The sequence below is a fragment of the Indicator indicator genome, chromosome 15 (assembly GCF_027791375.1).
Source record: "Indicator indicator isolate 239-I01 chromosome 15, UM_Iind_1.1, whole genome shotgun sequence".
Lineage (NCBI taxonomy): Eukaryota > Metazoa > Chordata > Aves > Piciformes > Indicatoridae > Indicator > Indicator indicator.
Window position 1 is genome coordinate 14,218,265 of NC_072024.1, and position 19,906 is coordinate 14,238,170.

General features: G+C 37.5%; 1 protein-coding gene across 16 annotated transcripts in view; it reads right to left on the reverse strand.

The window, feature by feature from the left end:
• SLMAP (sarcolemma associated protein) overlaps positions 1 to 19,906 on the reverse strand; it is a 79,912-nt gene that overhangs the window by 40,338 nt on the left and 19,668 nt on the right. For 14 of the 16 annotated variants that reach the window (XM_054387562.1, XM_054387561.1, XM_054387563.1 and 11 more), the window contains exon 2: positions 5,179 to 5,326. The exons of 1 other annotated variant lie outside the window; for it this stretch is intronic. In XM_054387562.1, the coding sequence (XP_054243537.1) occupies positions 5,179 to 5,326 (148 nt within the window). Of the gene's footprint in view, positions 1 to 5,172; positions 5,327 to 19,906 lie in introns of all 16 variants that reach the window. One more of the 16 variants, XM_054387552.1, reaches the window with a different exon arrangement.

Genomic DNA, 19,906 nt, shown 5'->3' on the forward strand with positions numbered 1-19,906 from the left:
TTGACAAAATTCCTATGAGCATGCCTAGAGACTTAAAAGGCAACATGGATGTGTTGCCAGACATTCACTTCAATATTTTGAACTTGCCAACCACTTATTATTTACAAACACAAGGATCAAAAAGGGAATGCTTAGCCTCTTGAACACTAAGAGCAGGATCCTTCAAAACCACACAGCTCTATCTTTCTACACTTTAACACTGATCCCTAGACAAGTGGTCTCTCATTTCAGGAGGAGAAAGCTTGCTTCTCCAGGGCCATATTCAAATTTCTTTGAACTCAAGAAAGATCCTAAGAAACAAAAAGAAGAAATGCAATATTTGATTCTTACATTAAGTTCAACATCTCTGCACCGTATTTCCCAAAACATTTACAGTGACATTACAAACAATCGAATCACATCTGTTTTTTTTCCTTGCATGGTTCTACAAAATCGGAAGTAAAAATCCCTTCTAGTTACATGGAATGAAAGATAGATGTTGTTCCCAAGACATTACTGTAAGCTACATACAAATAAGTATATGTTGATCTATCATCTACCATTATACCTAAAGTACCCACCGACACACAAATAGCTGCTCTACTTTCATGGTTATTAATATCAGCAAAACAGTTAATCCAGGTTTGAAAAAAAGGGCCAATGGGTGTTTTAGGACATGGGTAGTACTCCAGGGAAATGAGACAGGTCTTTGAATAGAATCTAAAAATAGAGTAAAAATCATCCAACTAAAAAACAATTGTTCTTAGCCTTTATTCAGTGCTAAAAGCTAATGCTTTGTAGAACTATTCTCCTGGCTACAGCACCTTGCTTTTTCAAACTGACCTGGTAAACTATTATATGCCAGGGAAGAACAGCCAGAACTTCATCATCAAAATAGATTAACCCACAGGGCATGGGAGGGTAGGGGATGTTTGGCTTTAAAATCTTAGGTGCCCAAAATTCACACATCTGTTCATGCAAAAACATTAAGAAGAAAAAAAAAAAAAAAAAAAAAAAAGGCAATACCAGCTGTATCATGTAATAATGAATCTTTCCTTTAAGGCACAAAGAGGGAATCAGTGATTTCAAGACTAAAGTGCTGAGGTATTTGAAATGAAACACCAACAGCTTTATCTTTGGGTCATGTCAGGTAGATCTGCTGTAAGGTTACATAATTCTGAAGTTTTGTCATCAATACTCTGACTGAAATAAATCTCCTAAAAGCTGCACGAGCTTTATTTTTGTAAAAAAATTACAAGATAATGGGGATTTAGCAGAGGGTCTCAGAATGATTGATTGTGAAACGGTACTAAGCATTTTGATAGGTTCAGAAAATAGAAATAATTGAAAAAACACATTCCACACCCTATCCTTCAGCAGTCAGTATTTTGTAATTGGAAAAATAATGCAAAAGCCCAGGGGAATGGGAAAACAGCACATAAAACATTTCTCCAGGGAAGAGAGGCCAGGACAGCACTAACTGCTGCACTTGCATCCTGCATTACTCCTTTTGAGGAATAAAAATAAAGCAGTGAAGCAACCCCTGGTCGCCAAACGGGACTGAAGAAACGCTCCTCTAGCTAAGCCGTGCTCCCCGCCCACCCCAGGTCCCTGCCACACACTCACCTCCGGGCGCGGGGACCGCGGCACGGCGGCAGCGGAGTTCGGCCGGGAGCGGCGGTGGCGCCGCCAGAGGGCGCCCCAGGCCACCGCTACCGGCGGGGCAGCGCCAGCGGCCAGGACCCCAGGCCCAGCCTGTTACCCGTCACCGCCCGCTGCCCGCCCGCCCCACTGCACAAACCCGCATCCTGAGCTGCTGCTCTGCCAGACCTCAGTCACAAACGTGTTGCTGCCTCGTTCTGGAACGCGCAACTGCTGCACGCCTCACCACAGAACTCCAAACCACCACCGAGAGCTGCCCTCAGCCCTGATGCAGGGTTTATGCTTCGCAAAGTAATAATCATAATGGCACCAAGTCAGATACCTCTTGCTACCCCTTTGGGAGCTCGAGGTATCTGACTGGCAACATGAGCTGGGCCACCTCATCTGGCCATTGGAATGGGCTGCCCAAGGAGGTGGTGGAGTCACCATCCCTGGAGGTGTTCAAGAGGGGATTGGACATGGCACTTGGTGCCATGGTTTAGATAGTCATGAGGTTTAGGGTGACAGGTTGGACTCGATGATCTTTGAGGTCTCTTCCAGCCTTATTGATTCTATGATTCTATGATCTGCACATCCTTTCTCAAACACCACACCAGAGAAAAGTTGGATTAAAATGAAAAATTCAGACTTGACTGGAAGAATAAAAAGTGCATGAACTGTATTTGAACTAAATCATCTGGCATTATTTCACCCTATTTGAGCTTGCTGCTCTGCTCTCCACACTAGGAAGTCACCACCAGCTAACTTGTGGAGCACTCCATCACTGATTGGGAAATTTCAGAAGTGCTAAAAAAACAAACCACACATAAAGGGGAAAGCAGGGCAAGATGATTAATAGATAAGCACTGCATTAAGAAGAGGGAAATGAGCAGGCCTGTGTGCTTGTTAGCAACGTAACAAGTAGACAAATAAGGAAGCAGGAGGTTTGGAAATGTTTCCTTGTGGCCTTGTTAATGACTTCAGCTCAACAGCAGAAAGCAGAGCAATCACTGCTCCTGTAAGATATCCTGAAAAAAAAAAAAATCACATACTGAACATGCCACTATTTTAATAAACCAAATCAAGATCTTATTTGCAAGTTTTAATGAACCAAATCAAGATCATATTTGCAAGGAAATTATTTACCAAGACACAGCCTGAACAACAAAAATAAATGTATTCTAGCAATATTTACACAATTCACAATTTACATAGGCAAGTAAACTCTACCTATCTTGTCATTATCTTGTAATTACACACAAAAATGCTGAAATGTCTTGTGCAAGTAAGGCATTATGTAAATACCAGCATGCAAAATTGTTTTAAAGGAAATCACTAATCTAAAATCTACTACCATGCCTGTTCCATTACTAGATTAACAGTAACATCTAAGACCACTGAAATGAACTGGTGCAAAAAAATGTGCTTATATGCATTCCAATCCCATTCATGGGTAAACGCTTGAACTGTGAGGCAGGTGTTTCATGCCCCAGCAGGATGATACAATCTTCATTCATTGCTTAGGGGAGCACAGGGAGTTAGGAAAGCAAATTTGTATGCTCTTCCTCATTAGCTATCTCAACACATTCATGAGTAACATGAGTACAGCTCTTACGTTCAAAGCAAAAGAGTAGAAGGAAAGCTGCAAAACCTGATCACTCATTACACAAGTGCCAGGTGGCTGGGATCATGTTCTGCAAACTATTATAAAACCACTTGGAAGAACTACTACAGGTACAAATTCCTGACAAGAACTTGCTTACAATGAACTTTCCACAAACTTCTACATAACCTAATTGCAAGTAATTGCTGATAAAAGCAAGTGAACTCCAATTCATAATCCAAGCAAATAATAAAATATTTTTTTTTCAGGTCTAAATACACACAAAGTTCAGTTTCTTTTAGCAAGGACAGCATCTCATCAAATTAATAGTTCCAAATGGAAAGTACTCTTTTCACTTACTCCATGCCTATTGTTAGTATTCATAAATATTTGCAAGCACTTAACATGAAGTAACATTTTAAGTAACTAACAGATAATTCCAACTAGACATCTGGGACTTAAATCTTTGAGACATCATTTTTGAGAAAAGTTAAACAACGTGATGGGACCTTAACTACAATGAATCACTCAAAAAATAATACAGCTCCAGAAGCTCTCCATCACAAAATATTTAACTATCACCATTGCTTAACAGTGTTTTCTTTAACATTCATTAACCTTCCTCTCATACTTCAGACTTGTAGAACTATAGTCTACCTGGCCACAAATGAACAAAATTCATTAGTAACATTTGGAGCAGGCCACATCTTTTCTTTTGTCCACTGAAAGCCATTTAAAAATTCTGTGGTACCAAGGGGTGGTTTGAGGGTGCTTGGTTTTGGAGGTAGTAGTAAAGGTTGCTTAAGAATTTTACCATCAGCATTTAAATTTAATATTATTCTTCCATTTCATTCTTTCATAATATACCCCTCCTTAAGGGTGAGTTCTATGAAAACCAGAACAGTAAAGAGAAAGAGCAGTGATGGCACTTCTGACGTTTTATTGACAAATCTTTGCATTACTGGACTAGGCTTCTTCCAAACATGGCCACAAGTTCCATACTTGCAGAAAGTAAAATCTACTAGGTAACTTTAAAACATCTTGACCATATTGATTACAATCCAGTAACTCCCATTAAGACCAGTCTTCAGAAAGAAAAAAAAAAGCTTCTGAAACACTGTACATAAATGCAAAAGAAGAGACTGAGGTTACATTTTTATTAATACAGATATATAGCTATTACCAAATACAAGATCTCCTGAGAGCACATACTGGGAAGAAAAAAAGCAAGAAAACCAAACAAAAATCCCATCACTTCATTTTTCAGCTAGCAATATTCTTCTATCCTCATTTTAAAGTACCTGCAGAAACCAAAATCAGCAGCAGTCACAAAGTAGGTATCTTGACAAGAATTAAATTAGCCTGTTTCAAACTTGAGCTGGGTACCAAAAAAAAAAAAAAAAAAAAAAAAAAAAAAAAAAAAAAAAAAAAAAAAAGCAGTTTCATATTTCTGCCACATTATTAGCTGAAACTTCAGGGTTTAAAGAAAAGTAGTTAATAAACTAATTAGAACAAAAACAACAACAAAAAACACCCAACACAGCACTACACACATGCCTATGCTGCGTTTTTAAAATAGCTGTTAAGTCAACTTAAGTGACGCAATAGCTAAACATGTGGTCCCAAGTTCAGCCTCCTTTTCTGGATCTACATTTTCACTATACACACTGGCACCCACACATCCATAGAAGAACGTGGGCTGTGGAAGCAACCTAGTTAAATCTAGCTAGGGCAAGAGGAAAGGAAGAGAGTCTATGTTTACAAGCAGATCTGTTTCTTGATCCAGTTTCTTGTGTGGCCATAGGACTCACTTGCCAGCATAAAGGAGAAACAACAACAAAACACCCACACTATTTTCTTACAACAGGAATACCATTTACTCTTAACCATAATCTAGTACAATGTTCTACATAAATATACTTAAAAAAAAAAAAAAGAAAGATCCATACCCTTACCTTTCCGCGTGTTCTCCGTCACATCTACACCGAACTGGATGATGTCACCTGACATAATTTCACATGGTGGGCTTTCCTCAGATCCTCTACTCAGTCTCTGACTATTAATAAAGGTACCATTACTACTTTTAGTGTCTTGAAGATAGAACTGCGAAAACAAACAAAAAGAATAGTAATGTATCTGAAAAAAAAAGTATGATGAAACTTAAGCTCCATTAAATTGTATTTGCTAAAAAAATATAGCTTGACCTCTGTGTGTAGAAGAGGACAGGGGTATCAAACTCAGAAGGCCCTCAGCAGGATGCAACATTTTCACATTATCAAGAAAAATTTTCCTTAATTTTTAGTTTACATATGATTGAATTCTAGCACATACACTATGAAAATAATTGCTACAAATTGTACCTGTTGCCTGTATGGAAAGGATCAGATGCTGTTACCAACACCACTTTTTGCCACACATGTAAGAATTTATATTTATGTTGGCCAACACACAAAAACTCCATCTGCTCATACATTTAGAGTACCAGTGTTCCATGACAGAAACATGCTGTAGGGAAGAATAGCAGAGAGAGCAGAAGGGAAAGTTTCAGCAGAAGACAGAATTTGGGAATTGTAATACAAGATCACGGTGAAATTACAGAGGAAACAAAAAAAATGAGGATGCTTTTACCTCTCAGTGATACTAGTTCATGTTATTAAGTTAATCTCAAGATTGCCACATCAAGTACCTTTGCAAATAGCCATTTGTGGAGTTAATTAAATTTTAATAGCAACTTACTGAATCTGAAACTGCTTATGACACAAGACTTCAAGTCAAAACTGCTACATCTGAGAAGCAGGTATAAGGGAGTCACCTGGCAGAAGACCAGACTCACTGGCTAAGACCTGATCAGCCTGAAAGAGGCATGAAAAAGGGGACTGGAATTTTACTAACCACCCAGGTGTAACTGCTGAAATGAGTCACTTTTAGTCATTCAAGATGACAGTCATTATTACAGGAACCTGATGGGAAGGCAGAAATCCTTGACTTCCTGTCTTGAAGTACCAAAGCAAAAATAAGGCTGGAGGAGAGATGTTGCCTGCACTTAAATGGGTACATTCCCATGTTTTTCCTATAAAAGCAGGCAACTTTTTTTTTCAGGATTCCATGCAAAATTTCCTGTGCTTTTATCTGCCTCTATTATCACACTCCTCAAAAGCACAATATATTGCTCAAAATCATAGTGTCAATGGAAAAGGTGGGTTTAAAAATAGAGCAAGAGACCAGCACTAGGGCTCTTCAGTGCTCATAGTGGAAAATTACACCAACCATATGTCTCTAATGTGCTTGTCCTGAGAACTTAAATACCATTGTACCCAGAAAATGGGACTCAATGCAGGAAGCAAGGGGAATGCCAGCACAGGAAAGCCCTGCTAGGTGTACATAGTAACAGAATGGAAAGCAGCACATGAAAGATTTATGTATTCTCCCCTTGCATCTTCAATTAAAGAAAATTATAATCAGTCATGTGTTCATAAAGAAGGTAAGTATAAATGTGGATAGATTCAAGAAATTACAGCTGCATTCACTGCATTAACAATCAGACTCACTCTATGTGATTTATATATTAAAGTACTACATATTAATATAAAATAATAGCATATAATATAGCTTTGACAACAATAAGTTTAAAAGCCAATCAAATTAACAAGCTAATTACTCATCTGAAAGTACTGAACCCTCTCAAGGTTCAGTGCAGAGAATTTTTTTTTACTTCCTGTTTGTTTTCAATTAGCGTTCTGCTCCATTTGAAAATCCTTCTGTTATGAAATTGTGAGTCACAAGCAAGGAGGAACAAACATGCTTGCGCTAATTTGTTTTCTCCACCCTTTTCTTCCCTGTGCATAATGTCTGCCTTTTATCCCTCCATCTTTCACATTAATCACTGCCCCTTGTAAACACACTTCTGCAGCATCTGCAGTCAGGTAACAGATGAGACAGCACAAGGAAATACAGGAGGGTGACTATGGGAAAGGACATGCAACAGTATCTGCAACATAAGGCTTACAAAATACCAGTAGAAAGAAATTTTTAAAAAATATAAAGACCCCCTGTAACCAAATGGCCACATCTGTGGCCACATTACATTTAGTATTAGTGAACAAATGTCCATTTAACTACATGCTACAGAGTTTGATTATGTAAGTTTCCAAAAAATTATTCTCTAAGTCGTTACAAACAAGGACGAAAACACTCTTCTTCCTGCATCTAGTTAAGAAATAAGAAATACCAGCAACATGTAAATAAGCCAGTGTCCAAGGAGATATGCACTGACTTCAAGACTTGGTGAAAAAGATTCAGTTATCTTTACCCAGCACTTGGTTGGGAACCCACAGAGCTGGTCCCTTTCCAATAGGAAACTCAAATGTTACTGCTGTACAGTTTTCAGTAGTTCAAACGATCTTCATCAATGGTCAAGCCCTCTGCCACTTTTGTATCATTACTAAAAATTATCTTTAGAACAAAAAAAAAAACCCCACAAGCACAACCCCTAACACAAACACGTATGGAATTAACTAGTATTAATAATTAATTAGTGTTTGTGGTAGCATACTGGTATTTAATATACTGTCAGTGATGCAGTATCCTTGGCTGGTTCTCCAATTCGCAGTGCCTTTCGTACAGCAGCTATGATGTAACACAGTGCCTTATGTGAAACCAGCACCACTTGTTCTTTTCTGCTTCCCAGAGCAAACTAACGAACTTCAGCAGCAGCGCCAGCTTAAAGAGTAACTATACATCTCTCCCTTCCCTAGTGCTCATTGCTGAGTTGCACCACCACCTCTTCAGGTGTATTGGCTCAGGCATTTGTTTTAGCTACTACAAACTAGTTTTGAGAGCTGACTCAATTTAAGAGAAGGTGCTTAAGCCAGTACTGCCAGAAAAGAAGGGCAGCAATTATACTTTTTGTTTTTTATAATTCACACCTCTCTGCAGATCAAGCTGAAGTCTCAGCCCTTTGTGCCTCCTGTTAACAACTTGTCCAATGTAGTAGAGAAATTGTAGTTCATGAACATTAAAAAACCAAACTCTCAGCTTTTAAGAACTGTTAAAGAATTATCACATCCTTAAATCTGTATGTATGGTTCAAGTGGTAGTTTCCCTTCTTTCTTAAAGTAACAGAATTATTTAAGAAACTTGCTCTCCAGTATCATAACACCTTTTCAAGTGGATAGATTAGTGAAAAAGAATTCTTCCTTAGATATTCCTGCACGTACAATATAAGAATCCTAGCTGATATTAGGAAGTTGCAAAATTGCTATGCTCCAGAAGGACAAGTTTTAACTGCCTAAGAAATATACTGTTTTCTTCAAACAGACAAAAAAAACAAACCCACCCTGACAACAAAACCCATTCTGCTTAAGGACCACTACTGTAACACATAGGCTGAAAACAACTCTATTTAGGCTGACACGTGAGAGTCAGGAAGTGTTTTGTTTCCCAAGCCATACACGTTCCCAGTATAGGATGAGACACTTCTGAAGGATCTCAGAGAAGACAAAAAATAGGCTCATAAAATCTTGAAAAGAAAGAAATCACTTAAGTAGCGTACCACATTACCTGGATTTAATTATAGTACGACACAATGGTAGAACAACAAAACACTGATCTGTTGTTTTACTGACTACAAAACTTGCGTTTATGCACTGCATTTTTTCATCTTCATGATATACAGCATTCCTCTCAATATACTACACTACACTTCACTGAGGATTGAACTACAAGTTTAACATGAAGTTCTAGAATGAGCCCAAAGTGTAAACAAATACATCATCAAAAATGAACTGTTAATAATCTTGCTAGTTTTTTGATTTGCTCTGAGAAAGTTAACACACATTCAAAAGCCAAAGACAGAGCTCCTTCTCTTGTGTAACTGTTTGTTACAAGGTCAAAGGTAAAGGTGGAGAGCGAGTACTCAAAACACAGGACAACAGAAAGGGAACAACGTTTAAAGAGTTACACACCCTATTAACAAGTTCCTGAGCATTTAAATTGTGGGTTTTTTCGAAAACTCTTATGATCTGAATACCCCAAGTACAATACAGTGAACAGAAGAACCTCAAGTCTCTCCCCTAGTAGAACTGTTCCAGTACTGCAGTAAAGGAAGAACGATGATCTTGACAGTCTCACGTAACATTTGCTATCACTAAGTATAGCCATCCTTTTCCATTTTAAGAGCACATTACTGCTACTCCATCTAACGTAGCTTGAAACTGCAGTTTGGGATAATTATGTTGAGAATTACAGTGAGAAGAATTACTGGAGAACTAAGACAGTTGATCCACAGAGATGCGAGATGCACTCCATGAAGAGGAAAAAATTCTACATCTAAAGATGTGGATGTAGACCAGAGCATGTAATGAAACATACTTCAGCCTTACTCCACTGCTGAATTAATAATTAGTTAAATAATATGTAGGTTGTTGCCTTTGACAGAAAAAAATCAATAATTAAGGCATTTTATTCATTCAATATATTTTCACTGCCAAGACAACAAATCTAGAAAGAAAATTCCAATTTTAGGACCTCCTACTTTTACTATTCTTTTCCTCAGCTCTTATTTCCTGTGTGAAAGAAGTACACACAACTCCCATATGCTTCAGAGCCCTCTCATACAGGCTTTGAGGCACTAGTTTACATCAGAAATATTTAAGTTCGTCAAATTGTGAACTATAGCCACTAAGAAGTTAACAGCTTCATTTCTGCCATGTTTAAGCCACAAAGGGGCAGCAAGGCTGTCATTTAGAGCAGCTAAGACATAAAACACTGCAGTTAGATGTCATTCTTCTACTAATGCTACAAACTATGTAATTGAACACTGAACAACTGTGTTAATTTACTTGTTTCACACTGAGTATTCTACTAGGAGGCAAAGTACATTGGATCTGCACAATTCAAATTGTGCACAACGATTTCAGAACAATACAAAATCGGGTCAAACTAATATGGCCAACATTTATTACACTACAGCCAGAAAGCTTTCTCCCACATACAATTAAAAGATCGTTCTATCTTCCTTGAAGTGTAAACGCTATTTTCTCATTTTAAGAGCAGCATTTCTGCTAGCAGAGTACACTGTGTGAACCATACTGAATTCCAGGTCAGTTGTTTGGCTGTAAGATAAAGAAGTTCAGATGCTAAATTATCTCCAGATCCGATTGGATTCATCATTCTGGTCTACTTAGACATAACCTAAATTCCTTTCCCTCTCACTTGCCTAACTCCACCCACCTATCAAGGAACTAGAAATATTTGTCTTCATAAGCAAGCATAATTCACAGGGTGGAGTACAGCAAGCAAAATTGCTTTTCTGTTTAGTTTTCTATTTCTCAAGCACATGGATCTAATAGCTCTTCTTACTAAACTCCAGGTCCTTCAACTTAGAAATACTAGTGCATTAACTTTTGAGTTCTTAGCAAATCTCCTTTTAAAAATTATTCTAGCTACCTGAGGCAAGTACACAGTGTGAATCCAGCTGTGAAGAAAGGGATTTTCTAGCCAGATTGAACAGACTGAAGGAGAGATCGCTCACTATTCAGGGACCATAAATATTGGAGATCCCCAGAGAGAAGCATAATTTGCTAATAGTTTTCAGTAATTTCTCTGAAAAATAATTAACTTACGCACTCTATGTGCTAAAGAAAATTTAAACAGACAAAAAACACATGAAAAATAATTAACTTTGATAATAGCACTGGACCAAAAATAATTCACCTGAAGTTTTCAACTGAATGTGTACGTCTAATAAAAATTCAGCTACTCTTACATAAAAGGTTCAAGTCCTCAGCTACTCCCAGGAATTCAGTGCTATCCTTCCAAACCTGTCAGTAGCTGCAAGCCCAGGAGGGAGAGGACAGCAGGGAATATAGTCTTCCACTGACCAAGTTGTTCCGTGTCTGTTTACAGCTTGAAGCTTTGTCCTGTACTGCCAGGACAACCCTGCTGGCTGCTCATACCCGTTGTCAAGCAAAATAAACTATGGCAGTAAAAGCAGTTTTGTGCCAGCATAACTGAGGCTGAGTATTAACAGTGCTCAGCCTTTTCTGGATGTATCTGAAGTGCTGTAAACTATTTATCTCTCTGCTGCTTACCATTGTCCTGGAAGTTCAAGAGCATTGAAGTTCACTACAAGCCCTGTCACTAAAGCTTCACTTTAGTCTGAGCTAAGACAGCAGACTTTGCCTGAAAAGGACACAGGGGCTATGACACGGAAGAAAGGTTGGATTTCCAGGGAGAAGAAACCACCTTAGGTGGAGGGGCAATGTCATGCACCAAGAGCTACTAACAGCTTAAATGGCTCACAACTTCTATTTGCTTGCAACCTTGAGTTGCTCTTGTGTGCACATCTCAAGTGTGCCCCTTGGTAGCAAAATGTCACCTTCCTCAACAAAGCAGAGCAAACATTTCAGGTGTGTTGTACCTGCAAACATTTCAACACTGACCGACCTTTTAACATATGACATTGCAATGTTTATTTTAACTGGTGAGTTCCACAGACAGTTATACCTATCAGAATTTCAAATTATGGAATATTAAAAGTATTCACAAGAAGAAAAAGATGAAAGCATGCTTGCAGTGTTAATACCATCTCCTACCTGTTGTGCACATTAGGCAAAAGCATTTATTTCCTAAACCACTATTCAAACCTCGCATTTGCTAGTTTTTGTAACTGAACTTACTGGTCTGAAGATGAAGAGCTCAGGACTTAATGTTACTATTAGTCAATAGCTCAATAATACTATTCAGTACTTTCAGTTATCTACAAAATCCACATCAGGGCAATTCATAAATAATATATGTCAAACATAAAAAGCATTTTTACATTTGTATTAATGGTCATTAGTAACAAAAAGGCTACTAAAAAGATTAAGGAATACTTTCAAATTATTCAGTTTTAGAACTAGCTACATGGAGCTTAGAAGAGTCTATTTAAATGTTCTGTGTTCTTCATTATAAAATAAAATTCTCAAGCAATATTGTTGGCTTTTATGAAGTAATTCATATTGAAGAGATCGGCTAATAGTCTAAGTTATAGAACCTCAAGCTGTATCACAATCTACATCCTCTAATTTAAAACTAAAGGAAAACTTCCTGCTCACAATTTAAGTAAAAGGATGAGAGTGTGAAGCTCTCTACCACTTGTCTCCAAAGGTCTGCTGTAATCATGCATTGCTGCCCTCAACTTCAAACCGTAGTCCCATACATCTTTCACAATCACTATACCATTCAAGACTGAGATCTTAATCTCATATGTGGTAATGGAGAAAAGAAATGAGGCAGCTGAGCCCACCATCATCCCAGTTAATTTGCTCCATCCCCATCACAGAAAGCAGCAAAGTTTGCCCATGGCAGGGACAGAAGAACAGCTCAACATGTTTTCAGAATGCCTACCATTTTCAGTTTGCTTAATTTGGTTGGTATATGACAATGACCTGGGCTAAAAATGACCATGCTTTAGACACTGGTTCCTAAGCCACATACACCTCCCACAGCAGCGGCACCATTCAAGATAACCATAAAGAGCAAGCTGTATTTATAGTGTCAGCCATCTGACTTCTGCCAACTGCTGTATGTCAGAATCTTAAGACCTTAAAGTACTTTCCTCAATCAGGACTTGGGAGGTCACTGTACTTGGAGTTGGAGTAAATGAAGGAAGTCATGATGACCTGCATAGTCTTATATTTTATGAAAGGAAAAGTAAACAAAATGCAGTCCAGAATTACAGTTCCTGGATCCCCCAACATCCCAGTGCTTGGTACAAAACTGTACAAACGTCACTAATCTACTTTCAGATTTCTTCAATTTATTTTAGCCATTAAAAGGAACTATCAACACTCCAAGCATCTGAAGCAATGAAAACTCTAGAAAAAATACTGTATTATAGTAATTCACTGATAGTGAATTCACACAGAAAAAAACAATTCTTCCAAATGAAATAATCATCATAGGATACCAGTATTAAAATAGCTTATTTAATAGTGTTTTTACTGTGAAGTTGTGCACTCAGACAAAAATTAGCACAAAACTTGCCCAAGTCCCGTCTTGGGGGTATTTTGAGGGGTTGGGCATTTTCTGCCTGTGTGTTTTTTTTGTGTTTTGTGGGGTTTTGTTGGTGTGTTGTTTGGTTTGATGTTTTTTTTAATTAAAAAACCCCAACAAGCATACACACACACAAAAAAACCCCACCACCAAAATCCCAAACAAACAATTATTACCAACAAATGTGAATAAAAACACTGTTAGAAAGGAGGGTTCTCATTAGTAATCTATTAGCTCTCACTCTCCTCTTGCAGGCATTCAAGTAACCTCACAAACTTTTGTTTTCTAGAAGCAAGCATTTGTAACGTAACTTGACAGTTGTGTAATTAACTCCTCCCAATAATCATGTTCTGTAATTGCAAAATGCAGAAAAACGCCCAGTCACATTAGAGCAAGCCCTGACCATTCTCTATTATGCAGTAACACCTCACTCCTGAAAATTCTGTAATAAATACGTTCATGTAGAAGATTTATGCTGATGGATGTAACCTGAAGCAATCATAGCCATGGCACACAATATTCATTCCTCCTATTGAACAAAGTTTTCTGTGGTAAACAGAAGGTGTGGATTAAAGTAGTTCAAAGAGGTAAAATTTATTCATGGGTGCTGATCTACCCATGGATTATTCAAATAATCTAGAAATGCATTCACTGTCAAAAGGAGCAGGATGACAAGGCACTCAAAAACCTCAAGATAAAATGTTTTACCACAAGATATATAGACTTCATATAAAAATAGATGTCTTTTCACTCAATGTCACTAGTTTTGATGCAAAAGTTTCGATGCTATTTTTAAAATTAAGAGATCTTGAGGAAGAGTTCTAATTTAAAAGTAATTTTGTTTTATATATAGTTGACTGACTTGCTACAGTGAGACATCTGTCACCATAGCTACTAATTACTACTCTTCAGAGTACCTCTTAGTTAACTTTTGTTCTCACAGTTCACACTAAGTCCTGAAAGCCTTCTGCACAAATGCTGGATTATTTCAGGGCAAGTAGAAAAAAAAAAAAAATCTCATATTTATTATAATAGAGTCTGCCCTTTCCCATACTCCATGCTTCAAATTTTCCTTTTTTTCAAGTAAATCACAAGATAGATTAAGGGCATTAATGGCCTCAAAAAGAGATGAAACTCTGTTCTGAATATGGACAAAGCAGAAAAGATTCCTACCAAGAAAAAACAAAACAAAACCCACCAACCCACAACTCAGTAGCAGCTATAAGAAATTTTCTTGAAGAAGACAAAATTATTTGACTTCTCAGCCTACACAGAAATCCTCAAGTATAATTTAGATTCTGTATGAAATTCTCATCCTGAAGTTGTGGGGAGATTTTCAAAGTATTTTGCTGATTTAAGCGTTAAGGTAAAATATATAAACAACAGAGCAAAATCCAGAGAAAAATTCCCAAGAAATTATTACTCACATGTGGTCCTTAAGATGTCCACATTGAGTCAGAACACAAAAGCAATCTGATGAAGAGACTTATTATTTTATATTACTGCTGTCATTGATGACAATATCTAACACAAGACACAGACTTTGAAAAAACTTCCATGCTGCATATAAAAAACCCAAGCAATTCATAAAAACTGGACAAAAGGGTTTGGGGGAAGACATTGCTCTTGTTGCAAATTTTTTCAGCTCCATTCATTAAGGAAGCAGTAAAGCAAGACATTTTTACAGTTATATATCACCTAGCACTGTTATACCAGTGATTACTTTGTATATTTTATATCACCTTCTATCACCACATCAAACATTCACCCTGCGGAAACCATCTGGACAAGGTGACTTTCTGAGGTTTTGCTTGATGTTACCGTGTGCTGTGTAGTAATCAATCACAGATATATGCTGCAACTTGATATGGCTTTAAAATACAGAAACAACATTTAATAGGCCATTACCCAGAAATTCAGACTAATCACTTCACTACCACAACACTTATCAATCCTGATGTCCTCACGTGAGTATTTTCCTCCAAAATTTGACTGAAAGCTAAATACCATTGTTTACTGTAATCAGTTTACTGAGAGCTCGGCAATATGACATATTCAAACTTCGCAATAACCAAAGTAAACATTATCTTCAAGTGTACAAAGTCTCAAAGGCTGTATTTGTAGGACACATGTATCCAGATAAAATAAAGATTGAGTTCTGCAAAGAGCAGTTTCCCATATAGAACTCCAATTTCTTTCCAAACGTTCCTAATGTTTGCAATTTATCATTGCAATTTACTCATACCTTCAAGTAGCAAAAGCACCTGTACTAATACTCTGTACTAGGCAAAACCACTAAGACTATTCAGAGATCTAAGAGTTTTGTTCTTAAATTCATGAGCAAGAAGTGGTTAAAACTTGGTAGTTACGTTCTTTGGCCAACTTGGTAAAGTGTAAGATCAAAATAAAATACAGTCTTGTCTCTGACGACTGTGATGAAAGATATGACCTAAAAAGAGAGATTTGTCATGTTTGGACATTGCTTTGCCCTAATTAAGAATGGAAGTAATGCTTAAATCTCTCCTGCTCTTGAAATTTTAAGAGACCAATCTTATTAAAATTTTGCATTTAAAAAAAAACCAAAACCCACAAAGATCTACAGCACCTAGTGAAAGACTGAACTGCTTTAGCAGGGAAACAGTGGACAAATAGGCAGAACTGACAGAGAAGGCAGAAGACCAATGAAATAAAAATGCTTCTTGCAAAGAAAACCCTTAAATCCCATCATGATCAGGCAGGATAAATACTTAGAACAAGAAACCCATCACTAACATTATTCATTGTCTCTGCTTCCTGAAAAATCTTGAAGCAACAAGATAACCGATTAGCAAAAAGTAACTGAAATTGACGTTTTCCTTAAGAAATCTGCATTGCAGATACAAGTTTAATAAACCATTACATTTTCCATTTGCAAGCAACTCAGGGGATAACAAACAAACAAAAAACCCAAAACAAAACACATAAACAAACAAACAAAAACACCAGCAGAAGCAAAGATTACCAGATATTCCACCACATGAAGAGCCAGAACAGAAGATCTACTTATATGAAAGCAAAAAGTATGAGGCAGCTCATTAGTTTCACAAAACTCCAACTCTCAACCATAATCCCAGGCATTTCAAAGCAGATGCAGTACAGCAAAAGTTGCTTAACTATCTTGCTACACGCAGCTAGTTTCTCCTATTAGTTAATCATTACATCAAAGCTCCTCTATTTGCAAAGAACGATCACTTCAAGTGTTCACTTTTCAACGGTATAGTTTCAACAACCTCTCCCTTCATTCTGTTTCAACCTTTCCTCATTTCCACTCCTTCCACATAAGGTATTGTGTTTACTTACTATCATTAATTCCACAGCACTGCTGGTTTATGACAGAGAAAACTCTCAGTGATCACATATTCAGATAAAGGGAGAAACAAAAAAACCCCAGACAAGATTTCACAAACCCCTCCAAATGCAATAGTGGTTTGGTATCATCACAATAACACTACATAGAAACTCCACAAATATCCTGAAAAATCTGTGAAGAAGCTGTCTCCCTTTCAGCATGGGCCATATTCCATCTGAAAGGACTTTTCTGAAGTGACTGTGGGGTGGGCTGGGGGGGAGTAAAACATCTGCAGCAAGCCCTAGTTAATTCATCCCTCCTTTGCACAAAGTAAAGATTTCTTGCTTTCTGACATCTTTTGCTCCTGAGCTATTAAGAGGTGACAGGTGTCATAAGGAAAACAAGACTCAGCACCTTTCCAAACTGAGTTAGAACGACCATACTGAGGATGGGCTTAATGTGATAGTGATATAAATTCAACAAAGCCAGTAAAATGCTAGGTACATACAAGTTCTAACGCAAAAGAGTTGCCCAAGCAGAAATGACACTGTACTAATTTTAGTCATCCCAAACTAAGCATTTTGGTAACAGGTCCAAACGACAAATACTATGAAAAAAATACTGCAATGAGAGTTCACTGCACACTTCCTCATACTGAAAACAAGGGGTCACCAGAGCAATTTGCTCCTCTGTTTCTCTGCATCAAGTAAAGACAAAACCTTTTTTTTACAAACTAAATGTAATTTAATTTTTATTCTATGTTTTGAACTTCAGCATTCCATTCAGAGAGCAAATGCAATTAATTGGAAATCAAACACTGCCAGAGAAGGGTGCGGCTCCATCCAAAAATGGAAAATTCATTTCCATCACAGAGGAGAAATTTGATAATTGAGAGTTTAATATTTGTACTCAAGGCACTGCCAAGCCGTACTGCCAACAAAGTGAGAGTGAAAACAGTTGTAAGGAGGCTGTATTTATTTGCAACTCATTCCCGGGTCAAGATTTTCAAAGCAAGCAATAACCAAACGCTAGTATTAATGAACAAAAGCAGATTATTCTGGCATTCCTCTGAGATCAACAATTAAGGTTTTGTTTGTTTGTTTTTAAAGCTTAAGAAAATAAGTACCTATCTTACTATGCATCCACATACTGAGATGGGTCTGCCAGCAATGTGAGAGATTGTATGAACTGGAACTCGTTTTTCATAGACTATTTCAGAGCACAGTCAACCATTTCTTTAGCAGTGCCCTACTGGCTTCAGAACAAGGTGCAGGTGCTGCAGCCTTCTCACTGGTTCAGAACGTCACAACAATCCCAGCAGGCAAAGAGGAATGGGCAGAGTGAAGATAGCATGTTCAAAGATGTGGTAATTACAGGTTCAAACACAGTGACTCACAACTCAGACTGGTCTTAGTTGAGGGCAAAAATCACATATGTGGTACTTTGGTGTTACTGATTAGAAGGTTTGCTAATGTGACAAAACTTGCCAAGGTAATTAGTGCAGTACAGCTTTCTACACAGACAAAAGTATTTTCACATCTTATTTCTAGCTATTTCCCAACACATCCACAAAGCCGTCAGGTATGCTACACTGATAATGCCATGCCCATGAACTTTATTCTACAGACAAGCTAAAAAAAAAAAAAACCTAACCCACCACAAAAAAACACCCCACCAAAACCAAACAACCACTTGACCCAAAGCAGCTTGAATACCTTTTAAAACATCTGTCATTACAGTATTTAAAATACAAGGTAAGATCCCATGACCAATCTGCAAGAGCAGGGGCAGGACAATTGCTAAGTACTGCTGGCAATCTTACCCCCTGTCAGACGCAGAGCCTGAGAAAGTAGATGTCCACACCTCTCAGAAATACATTATCAAGCTTTGCAAGTTTTTTGTACCAAATGTATCTATTTCCTTCTAAAACAAAGACAACATTTTTCAAAGTACAAAAAAACCCCCACACACCTTCTTCTAACACCAGTAGTTCTAGATTGCCAGTCTAAGAATAAATATCCACCTTAGATGCTTTAATTCTTTAAACAGCCATCAAGTCATTTCCCGAATGGCAGATCCTTCCAGATGAAAACCAGAGACACTTCAAACCATATATACACAGATTTCAGGTCACACTATCCAACTGACAAACACAATATAACACTCTTCTTAGCAAGATGATATCCTCTTTTAATGGCTAGAAACATCAGATAGAACTTGTCACAGTCTACCTCCTAAAAGCAGCGACATTAAGTTGCTCCTACAATGTACACCAAATCACTTAAGTCATTCTTTGTACTTCAGTATAATCATCAGAACACTTATTTTCTTTCCTCACTTTTTTTCTAAAAAAGGTAGTTAGGATAAGCTTGATATTTTCTTATTCCGAATTAATTTCATTTGTAAAAAGAGAAGATGAGAGGTAGAGATGACAGAAGTACAGACAGTTTCAATCCTGAAAAGCATATGCAAAATTACAGAAAGATAACTAGTCCCTCTGACTACCAAGCTTTTCCATGCAGCTATCTATTCAGGGATCTTATCGTACTCAAGTTAGAAAGCTGGTATATTGTTCACCTATGAAGAGTCAAGTGATTTTTCTCATTAACTCAGTTGTGATGCTTTGAATTAGACAAAAAAGGGGCAACTTTAGAGGAAATGTCAAGTTAAAAAAAAATTAACAGAGGTGGACTTTTTCTTTTTTTAAATACCCACTCACCTGAAAGCTGAATCTACAACCTCATCAAAGCGCCACTACACTCTTCACGTGCAGCAGCTAAAGGCACATCTATAAGTACTGCAATCAGCACACCAGTGAGGCATTAATCATAATCTCAGAATATTAGATAAAAAATAAGTTGTATAATAAATAAAGGTGGGAGGTGTTCCCATCATAATAATTATGGGTGGTGTTCCCTGCTATCAAATTATGTACAGCATATTATGCTTACTTTTTACAATCCTGACATTTAGTTATTGAAGTCGTAGTTCCACAGACAAGTGAACACACTGCTACTGTGAAAACCCAACGCACCTGATCACTCGCCAGTAAGAATCCCTGAATTCCTTCCCGCAGCAGGAAAATCCTTTCTTTTCTCATTATTTAAACTGGAGTTGTAGCCACTAGAGGGCAACATAATTATACGTTGGTCAAGCAAAGCAATCCCCTCAAGAACTGCAGATCAGAAACCGAAGTTGAAGACAGTCGTATAACAAGGTGACATTTTTTACTACTGAAATTTCCATTAATTATAGCACATATACTGTGGGTTTTCTCAACTACTAATTCCATTTTAACAGTCTAGAGCCTCAAACAC